Source organism: Danio rerio, chromosome 5 (assembly GCF_049306965.1).
Source record: "Danio rerio strain Tuebingen ecotype United States chromosome 5, GRCz12tu, whole genome shotgun sequence".
In the NCBI taxonomy this organism is placed as follows: Eukaryota; Metazoa; Chordata; class Actinopteri; order Cypriniformes; family Danionidae; genus Danio; species Danio rerio.
Window position 1 is genome coordinate 41672560 of NC_133180.1, and position 24375 is coordinate 41696934.

At 40.5% G+C, this 24375-nt stretch overlaps 1 protein-coding gene and 1 long non-coding RNA gene across 2 annotated transcripts in view; one reads left to right on the forward strand and one right to left on the reverse strand.

Moving 5' to 3' along the window:
- The window catches only part of LOC141385704 (uncharacterized), a 430770-nt gene extending 412049 nt beyond the window's left edge, over positions 1–18721 (reverse strand). Inside the window, exon 1 of the mRNA XM_073951747.1 lies at positions 14248–18721. Coding sequence (XP_073807848.1) covers positions 16253–18721 — 2469 coding nt within the window. The 3' untranslated portion in view covers positions 14248–16252. The remainder of the gene's footprint in view (positions 1–14247) is intronic.
- The window catches only part of LOC141385574 (uncharacterized), a 100996-nt gene that overhangs the window by 27757 nt on the left and 48864 nt on the right, over positions 1–24375 (forward strand). The window lies entirely within an intron of this gene.

Below are 24375 nucleotides of genomic sequence, written 5' to 3' on the forward strand. Positions count from 1 at the left end.
GAAGACTGGTTATGCAATGCCAACATTGGTTGATATTAACCCCATACAACCCAAAGAAGTATGGAGCCTGATCAGAAACATCTCAAAAACATTACATTTACAAAATACAATTCACAGATCCACAACAAAATTCACATTCACAAAATCTAAAAACACAATTTGAAAAAACACAAATCCAATTCGTAAATTTAAAATGCAATTCATAAACACACATATCCAATTCCTAAATTCAAAACATGATCCATAAACCCACAAATTCGATTTTTAAAGTCAAAAATATGATTTATAAACACAGATCCAATTTGTGAAATTCAAAACACAATTAGGAAATGCATAAATCCAATTCGTACATTTCAAAGCACGATTCAAAATCACACAAATCCAATTCGTATTCAAAACACGATTACAAAATATACAAATCCGGTTCATCTGGTTAAAGTATAAAGGAATTTTACTGGTGAATTCACAAATTATGTTTACAAATTTACAAATTGGATTTTTGTAGATTTGTATTGTGCTGTGCATGTTTGAATTTCATTTTGTAAATGTATTATTTTTGAGACTGGCCTGGCTCCATGAAGAAGTGGGGGTGAATTTTTGCAGTGCTATGTAACGCAGTCGCTCCAACTTAGCACTTTAGCAAGTTGAATATATCCACTGCTATATATATGAGCAATATCCAACGAGCAGCAGAGAGATATGGCTGTATATCAGCACTGGTGGGAGGTGTGCATTGGCACAAGGCCGCAGCCAGTTTAATACAGCTGTTTACTGATTTGAATAGACTAGTGCCGTAAATGACCTATTAGAAGTTTCTTTGCAATTGAATGGCTTCCTATTTAATCACAATCAAGCTGTTCATATTGTTCTTTCTTATTATTATTGGTGAATTCATTTGCTGTGTCTAAATCATTAAGATTTATTAAGAATTATGCATTCAGTCATCAGACATTACATCACATCGTGCATGCACAAAAACGAAACGTGACTTACGTGCCATTAGAGTGAATACTCTTAACATATTATTAATGCAAATTTCAGCCATATTAACAAAAAACGTACAAAAATTATACTCTTAATACATATTCATATTGGTTTAATGACTGCTGAATATTCAGTCATCATCTAGACCACTGGTTTGTCTATCAATCTCTTACTGTTTTTTCCCTTGTATGAATAACTCTAACATTGCACTGACATAGACATGACACATTCATCCAACTTTCTCTGAACTGTCTCTAATTGTGTACCGAATGCTGAATCAAACTGATATGTTGCATCAAATGGAAAGCAAATCTGCTTTCTTCATCAGATTAGCAGGGATTTGTGGGTGTAGTAAATGGGGGTTTTGCTGTCCTCTGACAGACAGGGAGGAGCAGTAAGTGTGCAGTCGACTGATGCATCAGGCTGAGGGAGTGGTTTGTTTGTCTACTGGCGCCGAGAGCTTCTCAAAAGCTCTCTCAGTTTGAGTGGCTGTCTAGGCATTATGGGATGAGCCGTCCAGCAAGGTGATCGTTCTCTGCTAGATTATGTGGAGACCATCCCTCCTTGTCCAGTGCGAGTTGGCCATATTAAATAGAAATATACAGTATGTCGTTTACATTTAATGTAGGGGTACTGGGGGATGCATGTTATAGCAAGTAACCGCTACTGTAAATGCACTGTAAAAAAAAAATTTCTGTATTTTGTGATTCATGTTTTTTCCACTTATTTATGCTTTTGAATCAAATTATGGGACCTTTATCTTTCCTCCAAAAGCTTTTTGAAAAGTTTTAAATATTTGTTTTTATTGACCTTTTTAATAATTTGAAGTAATAAATTGTCTGGGTTGGTGTTGTAAATTACGGTACAAAAACCTGATAATAAGTTGCCAGTACATTTTACAAACTTAGTTCTCTATATATTATTTTTTAAACAATATTGTCTCAACTTACTAAAATATCAATAAAAGTAACTCTGTTAAACTGAGTTAAAATTTCAACATCAAAAATTAAAAGAGCAGAGATAAAACCCCCATAATGCAATTCACAACCGTTAATAAACAAAATAAATAAATAAACATGTAAAATTAAAATAAAGTGCGCATTATTTTCAAATAATTAAAAAAAACTTGTCAACTATTCTGGTTACAGGCTACTAGATACCACACCTAGACAGTTCAGATTTTGTATTTCCTTACATTTGTCCATTTTTTGTTTGTGTGAGTGCTAGTGATGGAAATGATAAAAATGTATATCCACAGACAGTAGTCTTTTGAACACTCTCAGAAATATAGGTACGTGAGCTGTCACTGGGGTGGTACCCTTTTAAAAGGTGCACATTTGTACTTGAAGGGTCCATATTGGTACCTCAAAAGTATATATTAGTACCTACAAGTTTTAAGTGGAACACTTTTGTACATTTTCGGTACTAATATGTACCCTTGAGGTATTAATATGGGCCTTTTAGGTACAAATTTGTACCTTTTGAAAAGGTATTATCTCAGTGACAGCTCGCGTACCTTTATTTCTGAGAGTGTATTATGAATTTGATATAGTTTTATATATAAGATTGTTTCTGTAAAAAAGAACAATTATCCTTTAAGCATACTTAAAGTATTTAAAGTAAAAAAAAAAAAAGTGCTACATTCCCTATTCATTATTTTATAGATATTGCACATGGAAAAACTGCACTTTAAAAATGAAAACTAATGAATGGACAGAACAATAAAATAACACACAAATTTATGGTGATAAACCTCAACGTAATCATGATAAATTTATTTTTTATTTTTCTGTGTAATTTGACATTTATCTAATTTATTTCTTAAAAAAACAAATGATCTACAATAATATACTGTAATTAAAGGAATTTTGATTGTAAAGTCTATTTTGTATTTTGTAAGTTTTTGAATGTAATTTTGTGAAATGGATATTTTATCTAATTTAATAGTCATGCCAGAACCTTTTACAGTGTTGTATTAGTTTCTTACGCCTCTCATTCAAAGCCTGTTTGTTCATGTTTTATGTTATTAATCTGCAAATAAAGTAAAATAATTTAGTGTAGTTATATGGAACTGGAAGCAGTCATGTTCATTTCCCTGAAGATAACTGCAAACCTTAGACTGTTCTTCAGCCAATCAGAATCAAGCATTTTACAGCCCTGTAGTACAATATAAGTCATTTTACAACATCTCATGCCCCCCCCCCCCACCCCCCCCCCCCCCCTGTTTGAAAAGCTTTTAAGTTAAAAAGAAATGTTAAGTTCTGATTTACATATAGCCATACCAAAAACAAAAAAGAATGGCATTTAAGATGACCAAAAAACTTAAAGAATTGGAAAAGTTGATCTTTTTGACTTTTTTTTATATAAGGCATCTTTATTGTTCAACAATGATTTGGCCTGCTGCAGTCCCTGTTGTGCAAAAAGAAAAAAAAAGTGCCAAATGCCACTTTTAAGAGGCCCTCAAAGTGATGACAGTGAAAAAAGATTTTTTTTCAGGGCTTTTTCCCCTCTCATTTCCCTACCTACCACAGAGTGCATACCTGCAGGTGATCTAAAGACCTGTAGTGTGGCGGGGCATCGAGGAGGAACTACAAGCTGAGAAATGGAAACGTTTAGCTACATGACAGCCCGGAGCAGTACATTAACATGACAGGCCATCTCTTGTCACGTGTCAGGAAAAGTCAGGCTGGCATCCCAGTCTTCTGTGGAGGAGAGAGGGAGAGATTGAACAGGAGAAGAATTAGAAAAGGTTAATCCCTCCAAGCATTCTTCTCTGCCAACAACAAGCTTCTTTCATGCTTCATGTAACCTTGGTGAAACTGACACCTCTCTCTGTCCTGCCTGCCCCGGGCAGTGGCTATCTTGTCTTTTTTTTCTTTTGTTTGACCAAAGTGGGAGATACTGGCTAAGGATCTGTTTAAAAGATGGCTTCATTCAGTTCGCAGCTGAGTAATGTTTTTTTTTTTTTTTTTTGTATGATTCAACAATATAAGCATTATCAGAATATACTTTTCAATTTTAGAACCAAATCCTTAAATTTAAGCTTTAAATTTGTGGGATGGATAATCTGTCTGCTAAAATAAAATAAAAAAAATAGTAAACATATTCTTTTTTTGCACTTTTAAAGTCGAGCAGTACATGACTTTAGGCGATGTAGCACTTTATTAAACTATGCTTTAAACCAAATGCTTTACCTAAACATGTTATAAATCAGCAAGTTACACATTACAGCAACAGCTACGATAAAACAGTAGTTTGATAAAAATGCGAAATGCCAGGGTGTGTGATAAAAACACCAGTATTAAAAATTGAGCAGGATTTACTTAATTATATTACTTTGGCATTTCCTCAGTCATTGAGTATGTTTACATAGACACTAATACTCAGATTTTAATACGATTAAGACAATACTCTGATTAAGGGTCTACCATGTAAACAGCAATTTTTGATTACCTTAATCCGACTAAAGTCATAATCGAACTAAACAAAAATCGAATTAAGACGTGGAGTATGCCGATTTTAGTCGCATCATTGAAGTGTAGTACAGACATGTAAACACCTTAATCAAACTAAAAACAGTGTGTACATTTTTTGCCGTGTTTTACGACAGGATAGTCCATACACACATGGTTGTTTGACACTATTTTCTGCACCTACTGAGGACCACAGACACATGTATCATGAAATGCGGAGTTTTTTTTTTTCAATACGGCATGTGGTATCAAATTCCATTCAAACAACACTCTTCCAGCAGTTCATACTTGCATCTAATATCTCGTTTGTCACGGGGGCATGCGTAAAATGTTTCTGATTGAAAGTGAAAGTACCAAACCGCAGTTAAAGTTGACAAATCAAAAATTAAATGCCTAAAATTGCATTAAACTTCGGAAAAAATGTGGATAGTGTGGTGACTCAATGACGTTAATGAAATTATATGCTATAGCATGTAAAACGGGATCATGAAAGACACATTCAAAAAGCAATGCTCATGTAAACACCTTAATCATATTTTTGTCTTATTCAGATTAAAGCAAACATTCCATTACTGATGTCCAAGTAAACGTAAGCAAAAACAATTGCAGGTCAAATATACTTCAACTTTTAGTTTTTTTTTGTTTCAGAATTTACTTAAATTTCTTTGAGATTAAATTATTAAAAGATAATTATTCTTATTTATTTATTTATTTATTTATTTATTTATATTTATATTTATATTTATATATATATATTTTTTGTATTTACTCCATTAAAGAATAAGTTATATTAGTGTGGACCTAAAGCAGATGTTTAAAAAAAACAAAAAAAAAAAAAAACAAGCATGTTTCATTTATTGGTTATTTTGGACAACATTCATATTCACTGTGTGAACAAAACTGCCTCAAACATTCTTCCACAGAAGAAAGAAGGTTATACATTAAAACAACAGGGGTGTGTAAATTAAGTCAGAATTTACATTTTTTTAATATTTTCATTCGCTTATACTGCTTTTTCAAACCCACAAGGATTTTGTCTTAAAGCCACAAATTAGGATTTTTAAAACTGTTCAGAATATGATTAGTTACTTAACATAAACAGAAGCTCAACCACACTTGCAGGAATCATGAAAAAACATTTCAAATGTGGTAGAGTGACAAGAATTAGCTTTATTGGTCCTCACACATCAAGCAAGTAATGTCTGAGTTGTACATACTTACTGCATCCCAATTTGTATTCTATCTGTCCTAAATAGTTTTTGAAAAATAGAATTCATAGTCTGTTGAAAAAGGTATTCCAGAGTTACCCGTATGGAACTATTGTTAGTAGAAATTTGAAGTGCAGATCCGTACATCTAACAACTAATATTATCCACAATACATTGCAAATTATACAGTATGTAAATTCAGTTAGAATTACAAACAAACTAACAAACATGGCAGACGTGCGAGAATCATGGTTAAGTTGAGAGGCTTTGGTTTGAATGGTTCTTAATTAATATCCTACTGGAATATATTTATTTCCTGTTTCCAAAATTAAATTTAATCTGCAACAAAAATGTGAACTAAAATATTTGTGCATGTAAGACCCACAAACAGCAGATTATTTTGCTACTGCTTTTCCAATATGGCTGGAATGTAGATGAGATGATTGACAGTGCATGTAACTAAGCAATATAACAGTCTATTAATGAGGAAGTAGTACATATTTCTGTCACAATGCTCGCATTATTTCTTTAGAAGGAGATATTTTTAAGGTATGGTATAAGTAGGCGAATTGGAAAACTGCATCTGTTCACTGATCAATGTTATATATTTGAATAAAAGCCAAAATCTGTTCATTATATAAAGTGATTGTGTCTCTTTAAAGCCTCGCTTAAACTGAATAATGTTTCAATCTCTTTATGAATACTTTGAAGCGTCTGAGTTTTTGGTGAAGGGACTTTCGATGAAGTCACAAAAATCTTTCAAATTTGATTAAAAAATATCTTCCTTTTTATTCCTAAGATAAACAAATCTAGATGAAGCAACAACACAAGAGTGAGTAAACAACAGCATTTCAATTTTGAGTGAAATGTTTCTGTAATTCCACACTGCTAACAAAATTCAATTTCACAGTGTGAACAAGACTGAAAGCTCATTGACTGGTTTTCATATCCCACACAGAGAACAGTTCTGTAATGAGTGTCATGTTTCGTGCTAAATACACATCAGACAAAACTGTAACCCAATAGTTACATGCATGCTTTCTCTGTGGCGACAGCAGGCCCACAGCACACAACAAAAAAGACATACCTGGCATTCCAGCCTCGTCTCCACTCTTCCTAAGTGGACTGGAGCATATCCTATCCCAACATTCTGCCATTGTAACCAGCGAGGGAAACCTCATCGACCAGCAATCCAAGTGTGAAGTTGGCCCTGCAATGCCCAATTACACCCGCGTGAATCCCCCATGAGGTTTTGCTGTGACCTCCGTCATGGTACAGTTGTGCTACAAAGAACATCTTAAAGAAGGCTCTGACCATGCTGGAGATGTTGGTAGCATGAGAGATGAGATCTATGAGAACTTCTCCACCGGCTTCTCATGAGTGGTTGCCTTCCCTTATTTGAGAAACACAAGAGGCCAAAGATCAAGCAAAGGTATTGAAAAGCACAAAGTGATGCAAAACATCTATACCCTCTCAGAGGAGCAGTGAACCTTATAAACGTCTTCTGTACAAGTACCACTACTGACAAAAGTTTTTTTCTGGGTGAGACTCTATTCAAAAAAATTATAATAATATTACATTTTTAAAAATACAGTAAAACAACCATGTTCATTGATTCATTTTCTTGTCTGCTTAGTCGCTTTATTAATCCGGGGTCGCCACAGCGGAATTAACTGCCAACTTATCCAGCAAGTTTTTATGCAGCAGATGCCCTTCCAGCCGCAACCCATCGCTGGGAAACAACAATGTTGTGTTGTGTTATAAATGTCAGTATTACAATAAACAATAGCTTTGTTCTATTTTAATATTGTCATCTATTCCTGTGATGGCAAAGCTGAACTATCATTAATCTAGTCCTTGCTATCACATGATCCTTCAGAAATTATTCTAACATTCTGATTTTGGTATAATGCATAAAATTTCTGTAAAAAGAAATGTTATTTTTCTGAATTCTTTGGTAAATAGTGAGTTTAAAAAAGCAGAATTTAATTTTAAATATAAAAGGATTTTACTGCTACTTTCAGTGTATTAAGTATTTTCTTGCTAAATAAAATTATTACTTACATACTCCCAGGGCCGTTTATACCGAAGTTGATATTTAACTAAACCATGATGGTGTTTCATAACATAAAATTTTACGAGGTCGTATGCCCAACGCTTAACCCCCAACCTGGAGGAACAGGACATACACTATAGACAATTTAGCTTACCCGATTTCCCTATAGCGCATGTCTTTGGACTGTGGGGGAAACTGGAGCACCCATAGGAAACCCACACCAACTCAGAGAAAAAGCAAACTCCACACAGAGATGCCAACTGACCCAGCTGGGGCTCAAACCAGCGACCTTCTTGCTGTGAGGCAATTGCAATATCCACTGTGTTACTGTGCCACCCCGAATAAAAGTATTAGTTTTCTTAAAAAACAAAAAAGACTTTTGAGAGCAAAAGAAACTGATCGATCAAAACTATGTATTATTTACTTAACCGTTTGTTGTTCCAAATTATATTTTTTACAGTGCAACACCAAAGCTGAGCTTTTTTATGTAAAGAAGGGGATGAGGAGTGGGCTGACAAGCTTAAAATGATTTTTTAATCCAATGACCTATAAGGTTTTATGAAAGTCACTATTTTCAATTAAAATAAATAATTTAGCTGTTTTTAAAAAGATTTTTTAAAAAGAGGGTTTCAAAGTGCACCATTTGTAAAACCACACCAGTATTGTTTTAGTCTAAATTGCAAAGATGTGGCAGGTAATGTGCATAAGATTTTTTTTTCAATCTATCTATACAGAGCCAGATCAAAATAATACAATTACAAAATAAAATTCATAAGTATTCGTGTGAGTTTCCTCTCGGATCTCCGGTTTCCCCCGAAGTTCAAATGCAGTATCCGCTTATTAAATAGTGACGTATCAGTGACATATGGAATACTGTTTCCGGGTCCATTTATTTGAATAGAGGAAATATTTGTTTATGGCCACTTTTTAATTATATCACATATTAAAGTGAATTTTATATAAAATTGTACACAACAGTCTTTGGGCTTGCTGCATCAAAAATACCCAAATTTTAACAATTTATAAAAAATATATCGTTATCTGGCCATCAGATATTAGGCATGGTTATACAATATATATTGTGAACGTAAATGTTTATTATTACCATTTGATCAGTCTCCCCATACAGTTTGATATAGCGATTGGACCTGAAAGCGACTTTGTGTGAATTGGGTAAACAAAATTGGCTGTAGTGTATGAGTGTGTGTGCAAATGAGTATGTATGGGTGTTTCCCAGTACTGGATTGCAGCTGGAAGGGTATCTGCTGTGTAAAACATTTGCCGGAATAGTTGGTGGTTCATTCCACTGTGGCCACCACTGATAAATCAGGGACTAACTCAATGGAAAATTAATAACTGAATGAAATTTTATAAATGCACAGCACAATTCACCTGATCAAAAGCGGGGGTTATCTGTTTAGCCAATCGCAGTAAGCTTTTTTTAATCCACCAATTAAAATGCTCCTTCATAAATCAATCATTCAAATGCTTGATGGAAATTGATTCAAAAGCTTGATATGTACATATTTGTGTAAATATTTTTTGCATTTATTTAAGATACTGTACATTGTGTGAGCATTTAGGGAATTAGTTATGCTTTTACTTCAGTATTTATGAATTGTCTTTCAAATCTAGAAATTGGATTTTGTAAATGTGAATTGTGCTGTGAATTAATTCCTTTTATTTTGTAAATGTTGTATTGAGATTGATCTAGCTCCATATATCAATACACTACTTGACAACCACCACAAAAAAAGCCAATGTTTCTATGCCATAGTACATAAATAGCATAAAATACTTCGTATGTCACAAATGTGCCATATATGCATCAGACATATAGTTGTAGGACCACTGTAAATTGCCCTTTAAATAAAGTGTTCGTGACAATTATGAAGAATCAAGCAGTGGAAATTACTCTTATGAGTGGAAAGGTAGATGTGAGCACCGCAGTACTCCATAGGGAGGCAGGCAGAATGATCCTGTTTTCATATGCCAGAGTCATTCCCCTGCAATTATCTTAGTGAATGGGGCCCACGGAAGGTAATTGCTTTGTTTTTCAATTATTTGCTGAGGCTCTGGTAATTTACTTCATTCTATGAAATATGCCAATTAGACATTTTAATTACAGTTTTCACTGTATCACTTCTCCCTGTCTCTGAAAGGATGTAATACTGCTATTAGCTAGACACAGAGGAGAAAAAATGACTCACATTTCTCAAGCAGATTCAAATTGGTGAGATATTTTGCTGATTTTTTTTTTCCACCCTCCACATCTTCCCAGCTCAGACAGACAGCAGAATTCAAGACAAAAGAATTATAAGTGACCTTTATTTTTTTTGAGTACAAAAGGCTAGGCGGTATTAATTGTTCAGCGCATCCACAGAACTCCAGATCAGAAAGAAAACGAGCCCAAAGCAGGTTTGTTGTAAACGTATGTGCGTTTATGCTCAAGACAGTTGCACACAATAAATCTGCCCTTATTTTGTTTGCTCTTATTCACATGTGCACAGAATAGAGGAAACGTTTTGCTGTATTCTGCACAAGAAACATGAAAAGGTCATGAGGTGTGTCCGTAAACCTTCATGTTTGTCCCTGTTCCTTTGAGTACATGAAATCTTCCACTCATTACTGTGTCTTCATTTGTCCTTGGAACTGCAATTTGATTTAATTTAAAAGATAAGTCCACATTTCTGTTCCCCCCGCACCTCCTCCCACTTACTCTCCCACCAGTTGGATTGTGTGTGTATTTCTTTCTTTTTTTTTGTCCTTAGGAGCACTTAGGCTTCTAAGAAACAGGCATCTGTCTTGAATATGGCCATCTCTGCCAACCCGCAAGGGCAGTGGAGAGCATCATATGTCTTGAGGAAGGTCTACAAAACCCTTTGTCTATACCTTCAGTAACACGGACTGATGAATGATTCTGATCGCTGGCTCGCAGTAATATATAAAGTCATCCCACAATGTACCTTTGCACTAAATTACGCTCACTCAATAAGGTTTGACAGGTGCGGGTACTTCACCAGGCTCTTTTATATCTCTCGAGCATCAGATGGCCTCCATTTATCAGTAGCCAACCAGCCAGACATTTTCTTTCTCTCTTTTTCCTTTCTTTTGTATATCCTCCGTCTACTCAAAATGCTGGTGTCACGGAATTGTGAGTCGTAGATGTCTTTGCCAATGTAAATATAAAGACCGTTCCAGCCATGTAATAAAAAAGGACATTTGAATGAATGCTTTTTTTTCTGTTAGCATGGCACGCTAACAGGGAAGGATGTAATTGTGTATCCATTTGTAGCTGTTTGGCACACTAAGCTGAAGGGCCTTGCTTGTGGGGGTGTTATGTTATTGTCAGTGATCCATTAGCGGAAATTCAGGATTAATGAACATGTAAACATTTTGGTAATCTTTGGACTGAGGTGATGGGCTGGATAAATGAAGACTTCGCGAGGGGCCTTTAAAAGCCCATCTCTCTGATAACATCTTCGAAAGGATTGGGAAAACCAGTTGAGTTGTGACAATTTGACTTACTTTGCACTACAAGTGTTACAGTATGGAAACACTTCTAAGCATGCAGTGTATTCTCTTCTGTTTGATATATGCATCTCATCTTCTAAAGAGATTTTCGGGCAAGTAAATATCATTTGTCTTGCAGACAAATTCCAAACGTTCTCCTTGGTAAATTGAGACATGTCTTGTAGATGCAGTAATATAAACAATGTGTTTCCATTTAAATTAGTCATGATAAGGAAGCAAGAATCTAAACTAGTGGTTAGTTAACTAGGCAGTAAAAAATAGGCAGGATTTTATTTTATTTTTTTATAAAACATGCATGAAGATGTTCTGTCACTAACGTTATCAAATCTTTCACTATTTTTAAAAAAACATTTCCTATGGTCCTATGGTTTAACAGTTAAAATAAAGAAAAACTCTTAATAATATTCAAATAGTCTGAGAGAAATTGTGTCTTCATTTTTAGACATTTATCTATTTGTTTTAAATGAAATTGTGATTTTTTTTTGTTTTCCGATAAATTATGTAAAAAGTATATATATAAATGAATATAAGCTGCTTCAGTCCCAACACCTACATTATGAGAATGATTAAAATGAAACTAGGGTGGATGTTTCAGCAAGACAATGAAACAATAATTTAGACTCTGTTGAATCTGGGGGGGAAATCACACCTGATCAATGCAGAAAACGTCATTCTCTATAAAATTTCATCAAAAAAAAAAAAAAAAACTGTTCTACAGAGTATTAAAGGATTTGGCTAGTTCGAGCCCCGGCTGGGTCAGTTGGCGTTTCTGTGTGGAGTTTGCATGTTCTTTACGTGTTTGCGTGGGTCTCCTCCGGGTGCTCCGGTTTCCCCCACAAGTCCACAGACATAGGTAAATTGGGTAAGCTAAACTGTCCTTTAGTGTATGTCTGTGAATGAGTGTGTATGGATGTTTCCCCGCTGGAAGGGCATCCGCTGCGTAAAACATATGCTGGATGAGTTGCCGGTTCATTCCGCTGTGGCGACCCCAGATTAATAAAGGGACTGAGCCAAAAAAGAAAATGAATGAATGAAATGCATTGCAGCTGAATTAAATACGTTACAGTTCAGTACTTTCTCCTAGTGTCATTCCAGTGTTATTGCACATACCACATTTTTTGTTTGTTTTATTTGCATATTTTGGTTTTGACAAAAATCTCTATTACAAATATATTTAGCAGGAAATATCATGACATCTTCAATGCTTTTTTTTTTGTTTTTCCCACTGAAGATGCTCAATAGGGTTAAGGATAGACACTGTAGGGGCCAAACCATGTGTAAAAATGATCTTTCATGCTAAACCACTAAACCACTCTTTTACAATTTGAGTCCAATGAATCTTGGCATTTTCATCTTGAAATATGCCCGTGACATCAGGGGGGAAAAAATGATAACTTGCTCATTCAGTATATATTCAGGGATTTAGCTGACCTGATTCGTTGGGCCCGTAACATTGCTGAACCTAGACCTGAGCAACCGCATCACCCCCTGATCACAGCACTGCCCACACAGGCTTATGGCACTAAGCACTCTGCTTCTATTCTTACCCTGATGCGCTCATCACTCGCAGGGTAAATCTGGACTCATCAGACCACATGACCTTCTTCCCTTGCTTCAGAGTTCAATCTTCATGCAGAGCAAATTGAAATCTTTTTTTTCCCCAATTAGCCTCACTGATAATAGTTTTTTTGCACAGCTGTTTAGTTCCAATTGGTTGAGTTTGCTTTACATTTTGTAAGCTTTGTGGAAATGCTTTTACTTTTTTATTTTTAAAGATAGCTATGGGTTCTACTGTTGTTGTTGTTTTGTTTTCTTATTTGATCTCAGCAGATGTTTAAGTGATCGCCAAATTCAAATCCTTCTTTTTTCTGATCACATTTCTTCCTTAAAGATGATGTTTCCCTGCTATCCTTCTATTTCTTAGTAATGTGCTGGATAGTTCTTAACCCAATTTTAGTATTAATTAGACCCTTTTTATACAATCTTTTCCACATTCACCTTTAAACATGGTTGTTTAAGAAATGAGAAAGTACTCTATGCAGCAGTTATTTAGGGTTAAATAACTTGTTACAAGCTGAAACATCCTGCTAAATCCATGCATAATCATCCAATGGGATGCTCTTACCTATTAGCTTAGTTAAAGGCAGGTGACTTTTTCTGGAAGGTGTGTGTGTCTTAGTGTAATTTTATTTGTCTCTGGGTTTACCTTTGGTACATAAACACCTCCTGATTCTCATATCATTCTCTTAATACAATTGGTTTCTACCATTAGAGACAGCAAACAGACTAATATAATAATCTATTATCTTTCCACAAGCACGGATGTCAGATCAGTCCCTGAAACAGAAAGCTATACAAGTTCTTTATTAGAAGATTGTTTAAGAGCTAATGTGCTATAAATCTTGGTGAAATTGCCCCAAATTTTAACATAATGTACTATAGGTGAATTACCAACCTACATCACTCATGACATCACACGGGTTAAACCACGCATACCAGTTGCAAAAAAAGACCTGTTGCAATAGCGAACATTTCGTGTTGTGCGGTAGGATGCCAAATTCGTCCAAAAATAGAAAACCTAAATTTTACCAAACACTACTCTGCTTTTAATGCCAACCACAGACGTTTTTGGCTAACAGCCATTATAAGAGCTGAATGGAGTGAGGACCTTATGAAAAATGCTCGACTTTGCAGTTCTCATTTCATATGTAAGTTCACGCTATGCTGAATCATACACATAACTTGTTTTTGATTGCAGCAATGATTTCAGAAAAAAAAACAGTTAAATATGGTTAATTAAACTGAAGAATGAATGAATGAATGAATGAATGAATGAATGAATGCTTAGAATGAAATGTAAGTTCACATACCCTGCTGTATAGGTACAGTTTGCTGTCAGAATGCAGTTGTGTTGCTTGTTGATGATTACCCAGGCCTTGTACAGTTCCGTATTCTTTCCTTGTCTTTGGCTAGGCAGAACGTTCGAGGTTACAGAAGTAACCCTTCGTTCCCCGAGGAGGGGAACGGAAGTGCCATGAATGGGAGGATTCGGATCAGAAGCCGCTTATCTGGAGAGTATTGAACGGGCCAATGAATGAAATTAATTGGCAGCGTAAGCTTGCGCAGGTGTGCGACATCTGCAATTATCTCAGCATATAAGCACACCTGAAGCCAGCAGACGCCATCCTTTTAAGCTGAAGAGACTTTCAAACAGCTAAGGGACAGTCATTATGGCGACGGAATATGGCACTTCCGTTCCCCTCCTCGGGGAACGAAGGGTTACTTCTGTAACCTCGAACGTTCCCCTTCGGTTGGGGAACTTCAGTGCCATGAATGGGAGAATATGGAAAGCGCCATAATGACTGCACCTTACCAACACCCCCGATGAGGAGATAGTCAAGCAAGCGTGACGCACCCACATCATGGGGGGCGCGGTCCTCCAACGTGTCCCTGGCCCTAATTTATCCTACTTCAACAGAAGTTTTACGGATTTAGATATATTTTTTGGGAAGTCGTGAGCATCTAGATAATTCTAGGAAATACGACAGTACGTTGGGAAGCGTGCAATCCCGATAGGGAGGACGCTGCGGAGGCCATCCGTTACCCAAGGGGGGGATAGATGGCAGAATTTACCTATGGACTAGCCCTAAAAAGGGGGAGTACGCATAGCAAAAGAGTGGTTAGCGGAGAGGGAAGACACGGGTCCGCCCAGGGGGGGGACTTAACCGTGGCGGAATAAGCATATGGGATCGCCTAGTGGGGATCACGCATAGCAGGCACCTATACCCAAAACGCGGGCTGACCAGCGGGCAGACCTACAACGTAGTGGGCCAGCAAGTGACTCCTCCGCTGAGTCAGTGCTGGGGGCCACGGAGGAATCTGCAGGGCTCACCTGACGGGGAACTTTACTGACAGATAAAAAAGGCGCACGTACCTCCGTGTTTAGGGAGAATGGCGCCGCAAGCGTGTTTCAACACCCTACCGAGTTGTCTCCTCAATCACCAAAGGGTTACCTAATACCCTTGAGGAAACCGGCTCCACTCGCAGATTGTAAAACCTTGCAAATGTGTTGGGTGTCGCCCAGCCCGCAGCTCTACAGATGTCTGTTAGAGAGGCGCCGCGTGCACGCGCCCAAGAGGATGCAACGCTCCGAGTGGAGTGTGCACGTACTCCCGGGGGACACGGCTGACCTCGACTCGAATAAGCGAGTGAAATGGCATCCACAATCCAGTGGGATAATCTTTGTTTCGATACGGCACTTCCCTGCTGCCGACCGCCATAACAGACAAAGAGCTGCTCAGATGATCTAAAATTCTGAGTACGGTCCACATAAATGCGCAGAGCGCGAACTGGACAAAGTAAAGAAAGGGCTGGGTCTGCCTCCTCCGGGGGCAGCGCTTGCAGGTTCACTACCTGATCTCTAAAGGGGGTGGTAGGAACCTTGGGCACATAACCGGGGCGGGGTCTCAGGATAACGTGAGAGTAATCCGGCCCGAATTCCAGGCACGAGTCACTGACCGAAAATGCCTCCAGGTCCCCGACCCTCTTGATGGAGGCCAACGCAACCAGCAGAGCTGTCTTCAGGGACAGAAATCTTAGAGATACTGATTCGAGTGGCTCAAAGGGATCGGATCGCAGACTCGTGAGAACGAGGGCGAGATCCCAAGAGGGCATGAGAGGGGGGCGAGATGGATCAATTCGCCTAGCACCCCTAAGGAACTGGATGACCAGGTTATGCTTTCCCACGGTGCCGCCAGCTACCGCGCTATGATAAGCGGAGATGGCGGCCACGTAAACCTTGAGAGTGGAGGGCGACAGCCTGCTGTCCAACTTCTCTTGAAGGAAAGAGAGCACAACACTAATCTGGCAATTTCGGGGGTCTTCTCTGCGAGAGACGCACCATTCAGTGAATAGACTCCACTTCAGGGCGTAGGCGCGCCTCGTGGAGGGGGCTCTAGCCTGAGTGATGGTATTAACCACCGCAGTCGGTAGGTTACCTAAGTCTTCCTCGCGTCTAGGGACCACACGTGGAGGTTCCAAAGATCGGGGCGAGGGTGCCAGATGGTGCCCTGTCCCTGAGAGAGTAGGTCCTCTCTCAAAGGGATCCGCCAGGGGAGGGCCGTCGCGAGGAGTGAGAGCTCTGATATCCAGGTCCGGTTGGGCCAAAGGGGCGCAACTAGCAGAACCTGTTCCTCGTCCTCCCTGACCTTGCACTGAAACTGCGCGAGCAGGCTCACTGGGGGAAACGCATACTTGCGCATGCCCCGAGGCCAGCTGTGGGCCAGTGCATCCGTGCCGAGAGAGCCCTCGGTCAGGGAAAAAAACAACTGGCAGTGAGCGTTCTCGGGGGAAGCAAACAGATCGATCTGGGCCTCCCCGAATCGCGCCCATATCAGCTGAACAGACTCGGGGTGGAGTCTCCATTCTCCAGGGCGTAACAGCTGTCGTGAGAGCGCATCGGCTGCACGATTGAGCGTGCCTGGGACGTGAATGGCGCGCAGCGATTTCAGCCGCGGGTGACTCCAGAGGAGCAGACGGCGGGCGAGCTGAGACATGCGGCGAGAGCGCATACCCCCCATGCGGTTGATATACGCCGCCGCCGCCGTACTGTCCGTCCTGACCAGCACGTGTTGCCGCTCCAGCACCGGTAAAAAGCGGTGGAGAGCGAGGAACACTGCCAACAGCTCTAGGCGATTGATATGCCAATGCAGCTGGGCACCCTTCCAGAGGCCCGCAGCCGCATGCCCGCGACACACGGCCCCCCAACCCGTGTTGGAAGCGTCTGTTGAAACAACAACATGGCTGGACGCCTGTCCTAGAGGCACACCGGCCTGTAGGAACGAGGGGTCGTTCCAAGGGCTGAGGGCGCGGCGACACAGCGCAGTAACCGAGACCCGGTGTGTGCCCGCGTGCCATGCGCGTCTGGGGACCCGATCGTGAAGCCAGTGCTGAAGTGGTCTCATATGGAGCAACCCGAGCGGCGTGACGGCGGCTGCGGATGCCATATGCCCCAGGAGCCTCTGAAAGAACTTCAGTGGGACCACTAGTTTGCTGTCGAGCTCCCTCAGACAGTTCAGCAACAGGCGAGCGCGTTCCTCGGAGAGGTGCGCTACCATGGTGATCGAGTCCAGCTCCATCCCGAGAAAAGAAATCCTCTGCACGGGGGCGAGTTTGCTCTTTTCTCGGTTGACCTGAAGCCCCAGTAGGCGGAGATGCCGAAGCACCTCGTCCCTGTGCATAATCAATTGCTCCCGCGAGTGGGCTAAAATCAGCCAGTCGTCGAGATAACTGAGTATGCGAATGCCCGCGAGCCGAAGGGGCGCTAGGGCACCCTCCGCGAGTTTGGTGAAGACCCGCGGAGACAGAGAGAGCCCGAAGGGGAGGACCTTGTACTGCCACGCTCGACCCTCGAACGCAAACCGCAGAAATTGGCGGTGGCGTGGAAGAATGGAGACATGGAAATACGCGTCCTTCAGGTCTATGGCTGCAAACCAATCCCGAGGACGAACGCATTGGAGAATGCGCCTCTGCGTGAGCATTCTGAACGGCAGCTTGTGCAGACAGCGGTTCAAAACGCGCAGATCTAGGATTGGCCGTGACCCACCGCTCTTTTTGGGTACGATGAAGTATGGGCTGTAAAACCCACTCTCCATCTCGGCTGGAGGAACCGGCTCGATTGCACCCTTCGCCAGGAGGGCAGCAATCTCCTCTCGCAAGACAGGGGCGGACAGGGGGTTGACCCTGGAGAAATACACGCCCGTAAACTTGGGGGGCCGTTTCGTGAACTGAATCGCGTAACCGAGTCTGATTGTGCGTATGAGCCACCGCGAGGGGCTGGCCCGCGCTAACCAGGCAGGCAGAGCCCTCGCTAATGGAGTCATCGCTACAATCGCTGACGTACCAGCGGTGGGGCAGCGCGGAGTGGGTGTGCTGATCCGGGAAGCACGAGGGTCCCGCGGAAAAGCTGGAGGAGAGCGATTCGCTCTGGCTCCGCACCCTGACTCCGGAGAGGGGGCTGGAGGGCTGAGGGAAGGGAGACCGTCCCCCCAGCGCTCGTGAGCCACTGGCGAAGCACGTAGAGTCTGCGAGCCGGAAGGCAGCGCGTCCCGGACTGGCAGAACTCGTGCAGTTACATCCGGGGAAGGGAAAAAGTGCTCTTTTACTGATGTTTTGGTGGCACTGAAAAGTACCGTTGTTATCGGGGCCCCGCCCTCCAGCGGGGAAAGAGCAAGTTTCCTCTTCTCCGGATGGCCTGTCTCAGGGACGCTTCGCGGTCCGTTTACCGGACTTAACGGCGCCCTGGGCAGGAGGGGCTGCCTGCTTTCGAGGTGAACGCCGCGCCCGCTTGGCCGGAGGCGCAGGCGGGGGCGGGGCAGCACTCGTTGGCGGGCGCCCTCTGCGAGGAACAGCGGAGGTGGATGGCTCGGCGGGCGGAGCGGGCTTACGGCCACGCCGATAGATGACATTGCCCATCGCATCCGACTGCTCTTTCACCGCCTTGAATTCCTGGGTGAATTCACCGACGGTGTCGCCGAACAGGCCAGCCTGGGATATGGGCGAGTCAAGAAAGCGAACTTTGTCAACGTCGCGCATATCGGCCAGGTTTAGCCAGAGGTGGCGTTCCTGAACCACAAGTGTGGACATCGTCCTCCCCAGCGCACACGCGGCGGACTTAGTAGTCCGAAGAGCATAGTCGGTCGCGGTGCGCAGCTCATGTAATAAGCTTGGGTTGGACCCGCCCTCGTGCAGCTCGGCCAGCGCCTGCGCTTGGTAGCGCTGGTAGGTGGCCATCGCGTGCAAAGCAGAAGCAGCCTGGCCCGCAGCCTTATAAGCTCTGGCTCCGAGGGAGGCAGACAACCTACAGGCTTTGGACGGGAGGCGGGGCAAACCCCGCCACGTAGAGGCGCCGCGCGGACAAAGATTGACCGCGATAGCGCGCTCCACTGACGGGATCGCCTCATACCCCCTGGCAGCTCCGCCGTCAAGGGCGGTGAGGGCGGAGGCACTCGCAGCACGGGCAGAGAAAGGTGCCCTCCAGGACTGCGTGAGCCTACTGTGCACTTCCGGGAAGAAGGGGACGAGAGGCTTCGAAGGCTTCGCCTTCTGGTCCTCTACGTAGCACCCATCTAGTCGGTCCGGCCGCGGAGCTGGGGGATAAACCATCTCCAACCCCACGGCCGAAGCAGCCCGGGAAAGCACGGCTAACATGTCCGCTTCAGGATCCGATTTGACAGCGCTCACCTGCCCGGAGAGGGCGAGCGGGTCCGGATCTTCGTCGGACAGTGAAAGCCCACCCTCCGATGCCGCGGAGGACATCTGATCTCCGGTGTCAGCGAGTGTGAGAGCTACCATCTGGTTAGACGGATCACTCTCACCACCCGAAGCTTGGATGGAGCGCCGTGAGGAGCGAGAGGTCCGCGAGCTCGTGGGCGGCGGATTAGCTCCCGCTGAAACCCTCAGATCTGCCCGAGCGCCCGCTGCTTTTTTAGAACAGGAGGCAACTGGGGTGGCTCGCTCTCTTGCGAAAGTTAGCCGCGATCTTAGCTGTGCAACGGTCATGGCATCGCAATGACGACATGAACCGCCCGCGAGCACCGCATTAACATGCTGGACCCCCAAACATGCAATGCAGTGATCGTGTCCATCATCCGGAGACAGGAAACCCCCGCATCCAGAAACGCACAGTCGGAGCGCCATCCTGAAAAGGACGTGCTGCACGACTGTGTTGCTCTTTTAGGAAAGTTGCAACTATACGCACCGCTCTGGAGGACCGGACCCAAAGAACCGCAGGCAAGGGAGTAACCCAGCTCGACCGTCTGCCACCGCAAAGACCCACTCTGGACCGGGAGACACACTCGTTCGCTCTGAAGTGCTGATCAGCAAGAGGAACCCTCATCGACTCACTCAGAAAGGATCTGAAGCGAAAAGGATGGCGTCTGCTGGCTTCAGGTGTGCTTATATGCTGAGATAATTGCAGATGTCGCACACCTGCGCAAGCTTACGCTGCCAATTAATTTCATTCATTGGCCCGTTCAATACTCTCCAGATAAGCGGCTTCTGATCCGAATCCTCCCATTCATGGCACTGAAGTTCCCCAACCGAAGGGGAACCTCGGTTTTTAGCACAACAAAGTTTTGAATCTGGTAATCATGGAACATTATTTTTTACACATGACCACAGAAAGCAAAATTGTAGGCATCCAAATACTTGTAGGCCTTTAACTTCTCTCTTGTAAAATCACTTGGAATTTTAATGAGTTGTATATTTCGGGTTGGATGCTTGACCATTTCATCTTATTCAATATCCATTGGGAGGGTGCTATCACAAATGGACCTGTCAGATGAACTCCGCTCACTTTAACATTAATTTGGCTGAATAACTTTGCTTATCACTGTGTGACTAATACGCTGAAAGCATTAATTAATTAATTAATATAATCAATTAATTAATTAATTAATTAATTAATATATTAATATATATATTTTCTGCAACCTCGCTGTGTGCGCATCCTGAATGTCAACAAACCAGTAATTTGTCTATAGTGAATTATTTTTTGAAGGATGACAGATAAGACTCTTTGGACAAAGCTGTTTGTCTCTTCTACTTTTTTTTTTTGTTTTGCTTAATATGTAGTCAATACTATCAACTGTGTATACTTTCAATGTAATGCTAACACATAAAAATACTACAGTCATCTATATTTTATATAGGTATATATTATTAACATTTTCTACAAATTTACCCGAAAATAAATGAAAGACACTTAGCAAATTATAATTTTGAGACCAGGCATGATCAAACTGTCTATACTAGATGTCGAATTTGGACATTCTAGGTTGACTCATTTGTATTTACTGAATAACGAAGCACCACCTAAATGTAATTACTGCCAGGCTGCTCTTACCATGAAACATATTTTGTTGGAATGTGGAACTTTGAATACCATTAGACAAAATGTTTATAAGGAGAGTACTTTGATGGATATTTTTAAAAAGGTACCACCGGGAAATTGTAAATTAGTTATCAAAAACTGAAAAATCTGAAACTTTGAATATATTTTTTTGTGTGAATTTTATTTATTTATATCCTATATATTTGTCTAAGTAACTTTTTATTGTAATATGGATTTGTTTTTATGATGTAATATTTTATGTATAACAATTTTGCCATGAAATAGCCATAAGTTGCTGATGTGGCGATAAATAAATAATGAATAAATAAATATTTTCTACTGATAAGTGATTTTACAAATCAGGCTGCTGTACCACACTGAATAGTTTAATTGTTTTTATGCTTTTTAGACCATCACATCATAACAATTAGACCTGTTTTACAAAACATTGAAAATCTGTACGTAAATGTTGGTGTATGGCACATAATAAGATTAATTATGCTTCAGATGTGCTGCAGTTTATTAAAATGGGAATTTCTCAATTTATTGCAAACCCTGGCTTGTATATAGTTGCTACTAGCTATGTATGCTGGCGTTGTTCTGCAATAAATAAATAATCACAAATTTTATTTATTTATTTTTTTTTTTTTAGGAATTTCTAAAAAAGAGGATTTTCTGACTCTGAAATGAAGCAAATATTTGACATGGCCTAACTCAGTCAATGTTAAAGATATCAAGGTTATATTTTCATAGAATATTCTTTACATTGTGTAGAATGATTTTATGTCAAAAACACACACACAAAAATATTTTTTTTTAATGACACTTATAATTCAACAGTACCTCTCGGAAGAAAAATTACAGTTCATCAAGTAGCTGTCGGTTGATGACGGGTGAGAGTCTGCGGGTTAGACTCATGGGCCCCTTTTTGAAAAAAACTGTCCTTAGGGCTTCAATTAATCATCACAGTCATTAGGCTTGCCTGTCAAGCTGTGAGGCCCTGTGCGCTCAGTCAAAGGGATTTGCTTTTAAGCTAAACAAATGTTAGCATTATGTATGTTGTTGAGCTAACAACCTGTCTAAGAAAACAAATGTAGCTACAGCTTTTACATTTTAGTCCAGATATCACACTTACTCAAAGCCAGAGGACAAATTGTCTAGGAAATCTGTCAGGGCAGCTGTGAACAAAACTAAGTAGATTAATACTGCTTTTCATTTTCTCCATATTAGTGATAGAATTCTAAAGCTGAAAAATGATGACAATTGCTCATCACATTCTTTAATTATAAAAAATGATTCAAAATACAATATCACTTATTTCTTTGCATTCATTCTTGTACAAGTCAAACATCACATGTGTCCTGGGACTATGTTTCTGCACTATAGGTGAAGGTACAGTAGTTGTTGTGTACGAACCACTCGTGGCCCTTTGGGGAGATTCACTGCAGGAGCTTCTAAAGGTCTTAACACACATTCTGCCCTTTACTTTTCCCTTGGCCTTGCATTAATGTCTTGTAGTATCCAGGTCAACTGGTCAAGAGAGATCTTTTTGACCACCTGCAGATTCCTTTTGTTGCTGCTATAATGAAACTTGAAGAGACTAGAAGACACCATCATAGAGCTTGTGTTAAAAGCATTTATTAAAATTCCCAAATAATATATTAATCCCACTTTGGATCCTGATACATTAATATCCCTCATAATACCCACATTTGGATAAAATATGGACAACCTAAACTGTTGGTTCAATCGTTCGTTCTTTCATTCATTCATTCATGCATTCATTCATTCATTTATTCATTCATTCATTCATTCATTTTTCTTCGACTTAGTCCCTTTTTATCTGGGGTGCCACAGCAGAATGAACCATTAACTATTCCAGCATATGTTTTACACAGTGGATGCCCTTCTAGCTGCAACCCAGTACTGGAAAACACCCATACACTCTAGCATTCACAAACACACTCTCATACACTAGGGCCAATTTAGTTTATTCAATTCACCTATTGCGCATGTGTTTGAACTAGGGATACACAATATATCATTTCAGCATCAATATCGCGATGTGCTCCTTCGCAATACTCCGCAAAAAATGCATTGTTGAGTCTTAATTATAGTTGATCAGGAGCCACAGAACACGTGATTTAAAGATTCACTAAGTTTAACCATAATAGAGTGACATTTTAAAGCCTGTGACTTAGCATTTCAAGACAGTTTAAAATATTTGTGCACAAAAATCTATGATGTTTGGAGGTGTAACAAAGATTAATTGTGTTTAATTATTAATACAGAATTTATGCAAAAAAAAAAAGTAAATTTTTGACTTGTTTCTAGACCAATTATCCACATTTCAATGCAAAAACAAGATCATTTTACTCTATTGACAGACAATTTTGCTTGTTTTGAGGAAAAACTTTTAACTTTGAAATTTCTTCTCAAGGTAAAATCAAAACAATATTTTTTTTGGTTTAGAAAGAGACAAAGCAAAGTAAGAAAAGCATGTTTTACATTGTGATTATGCAATTTCCGTACTTGAATATTTTTAGACTCCCCAGAAAATTGGCAAAATCCTGTGAAACTGGATTCATATGGCAATATTTATTGCAGAAAAAACTAAACATTGCAATATCAGATTTTTCCAATATCGTGCAGCCCTAGTTTGAACTGTGGAGGTAAATGGAGCACATTTCCTCTGCACCCAGAGGAAACCCACACCAACATGAGGAAAACATGCAAACTCCACACAGGATTGCCAACTGGCCCAGCCAGGACCCGAGCCAGTAGTCTTCTCGCTGTGAGGTGACAGTGCTAACGACTGAGCCACCGTGCTGCCCCCAACCACTGGGTTAAATAAATTTGGGTTGAGGCAATATGTAATATTTTATATTATATTGTGATCATATTATCTATTGCTCATAGATGTTGGTGAATATTAATTTTATTAACCCATTAAATACATACCAAAAAAAGCATGTCTGCTTGATTTAGACATTTTCTATATTAATTAACATTTTTTTAATTAAATTGCACGCATTTGTTTAAAAGTATGTCTGCCTGTGTGAATATAACTATTTGTGAATGATGGTTTCACTTGAAATTCTGTGTTTTAGCTGGTTTTGATCTTAATTCTTAAATATGGGTCAATGTTAATCAGCTTACGTCACTTGGCATTAAACATAATACTGGAAAGATTCTTCATTAATATTCCACACATTTTCTGGCCTTCTC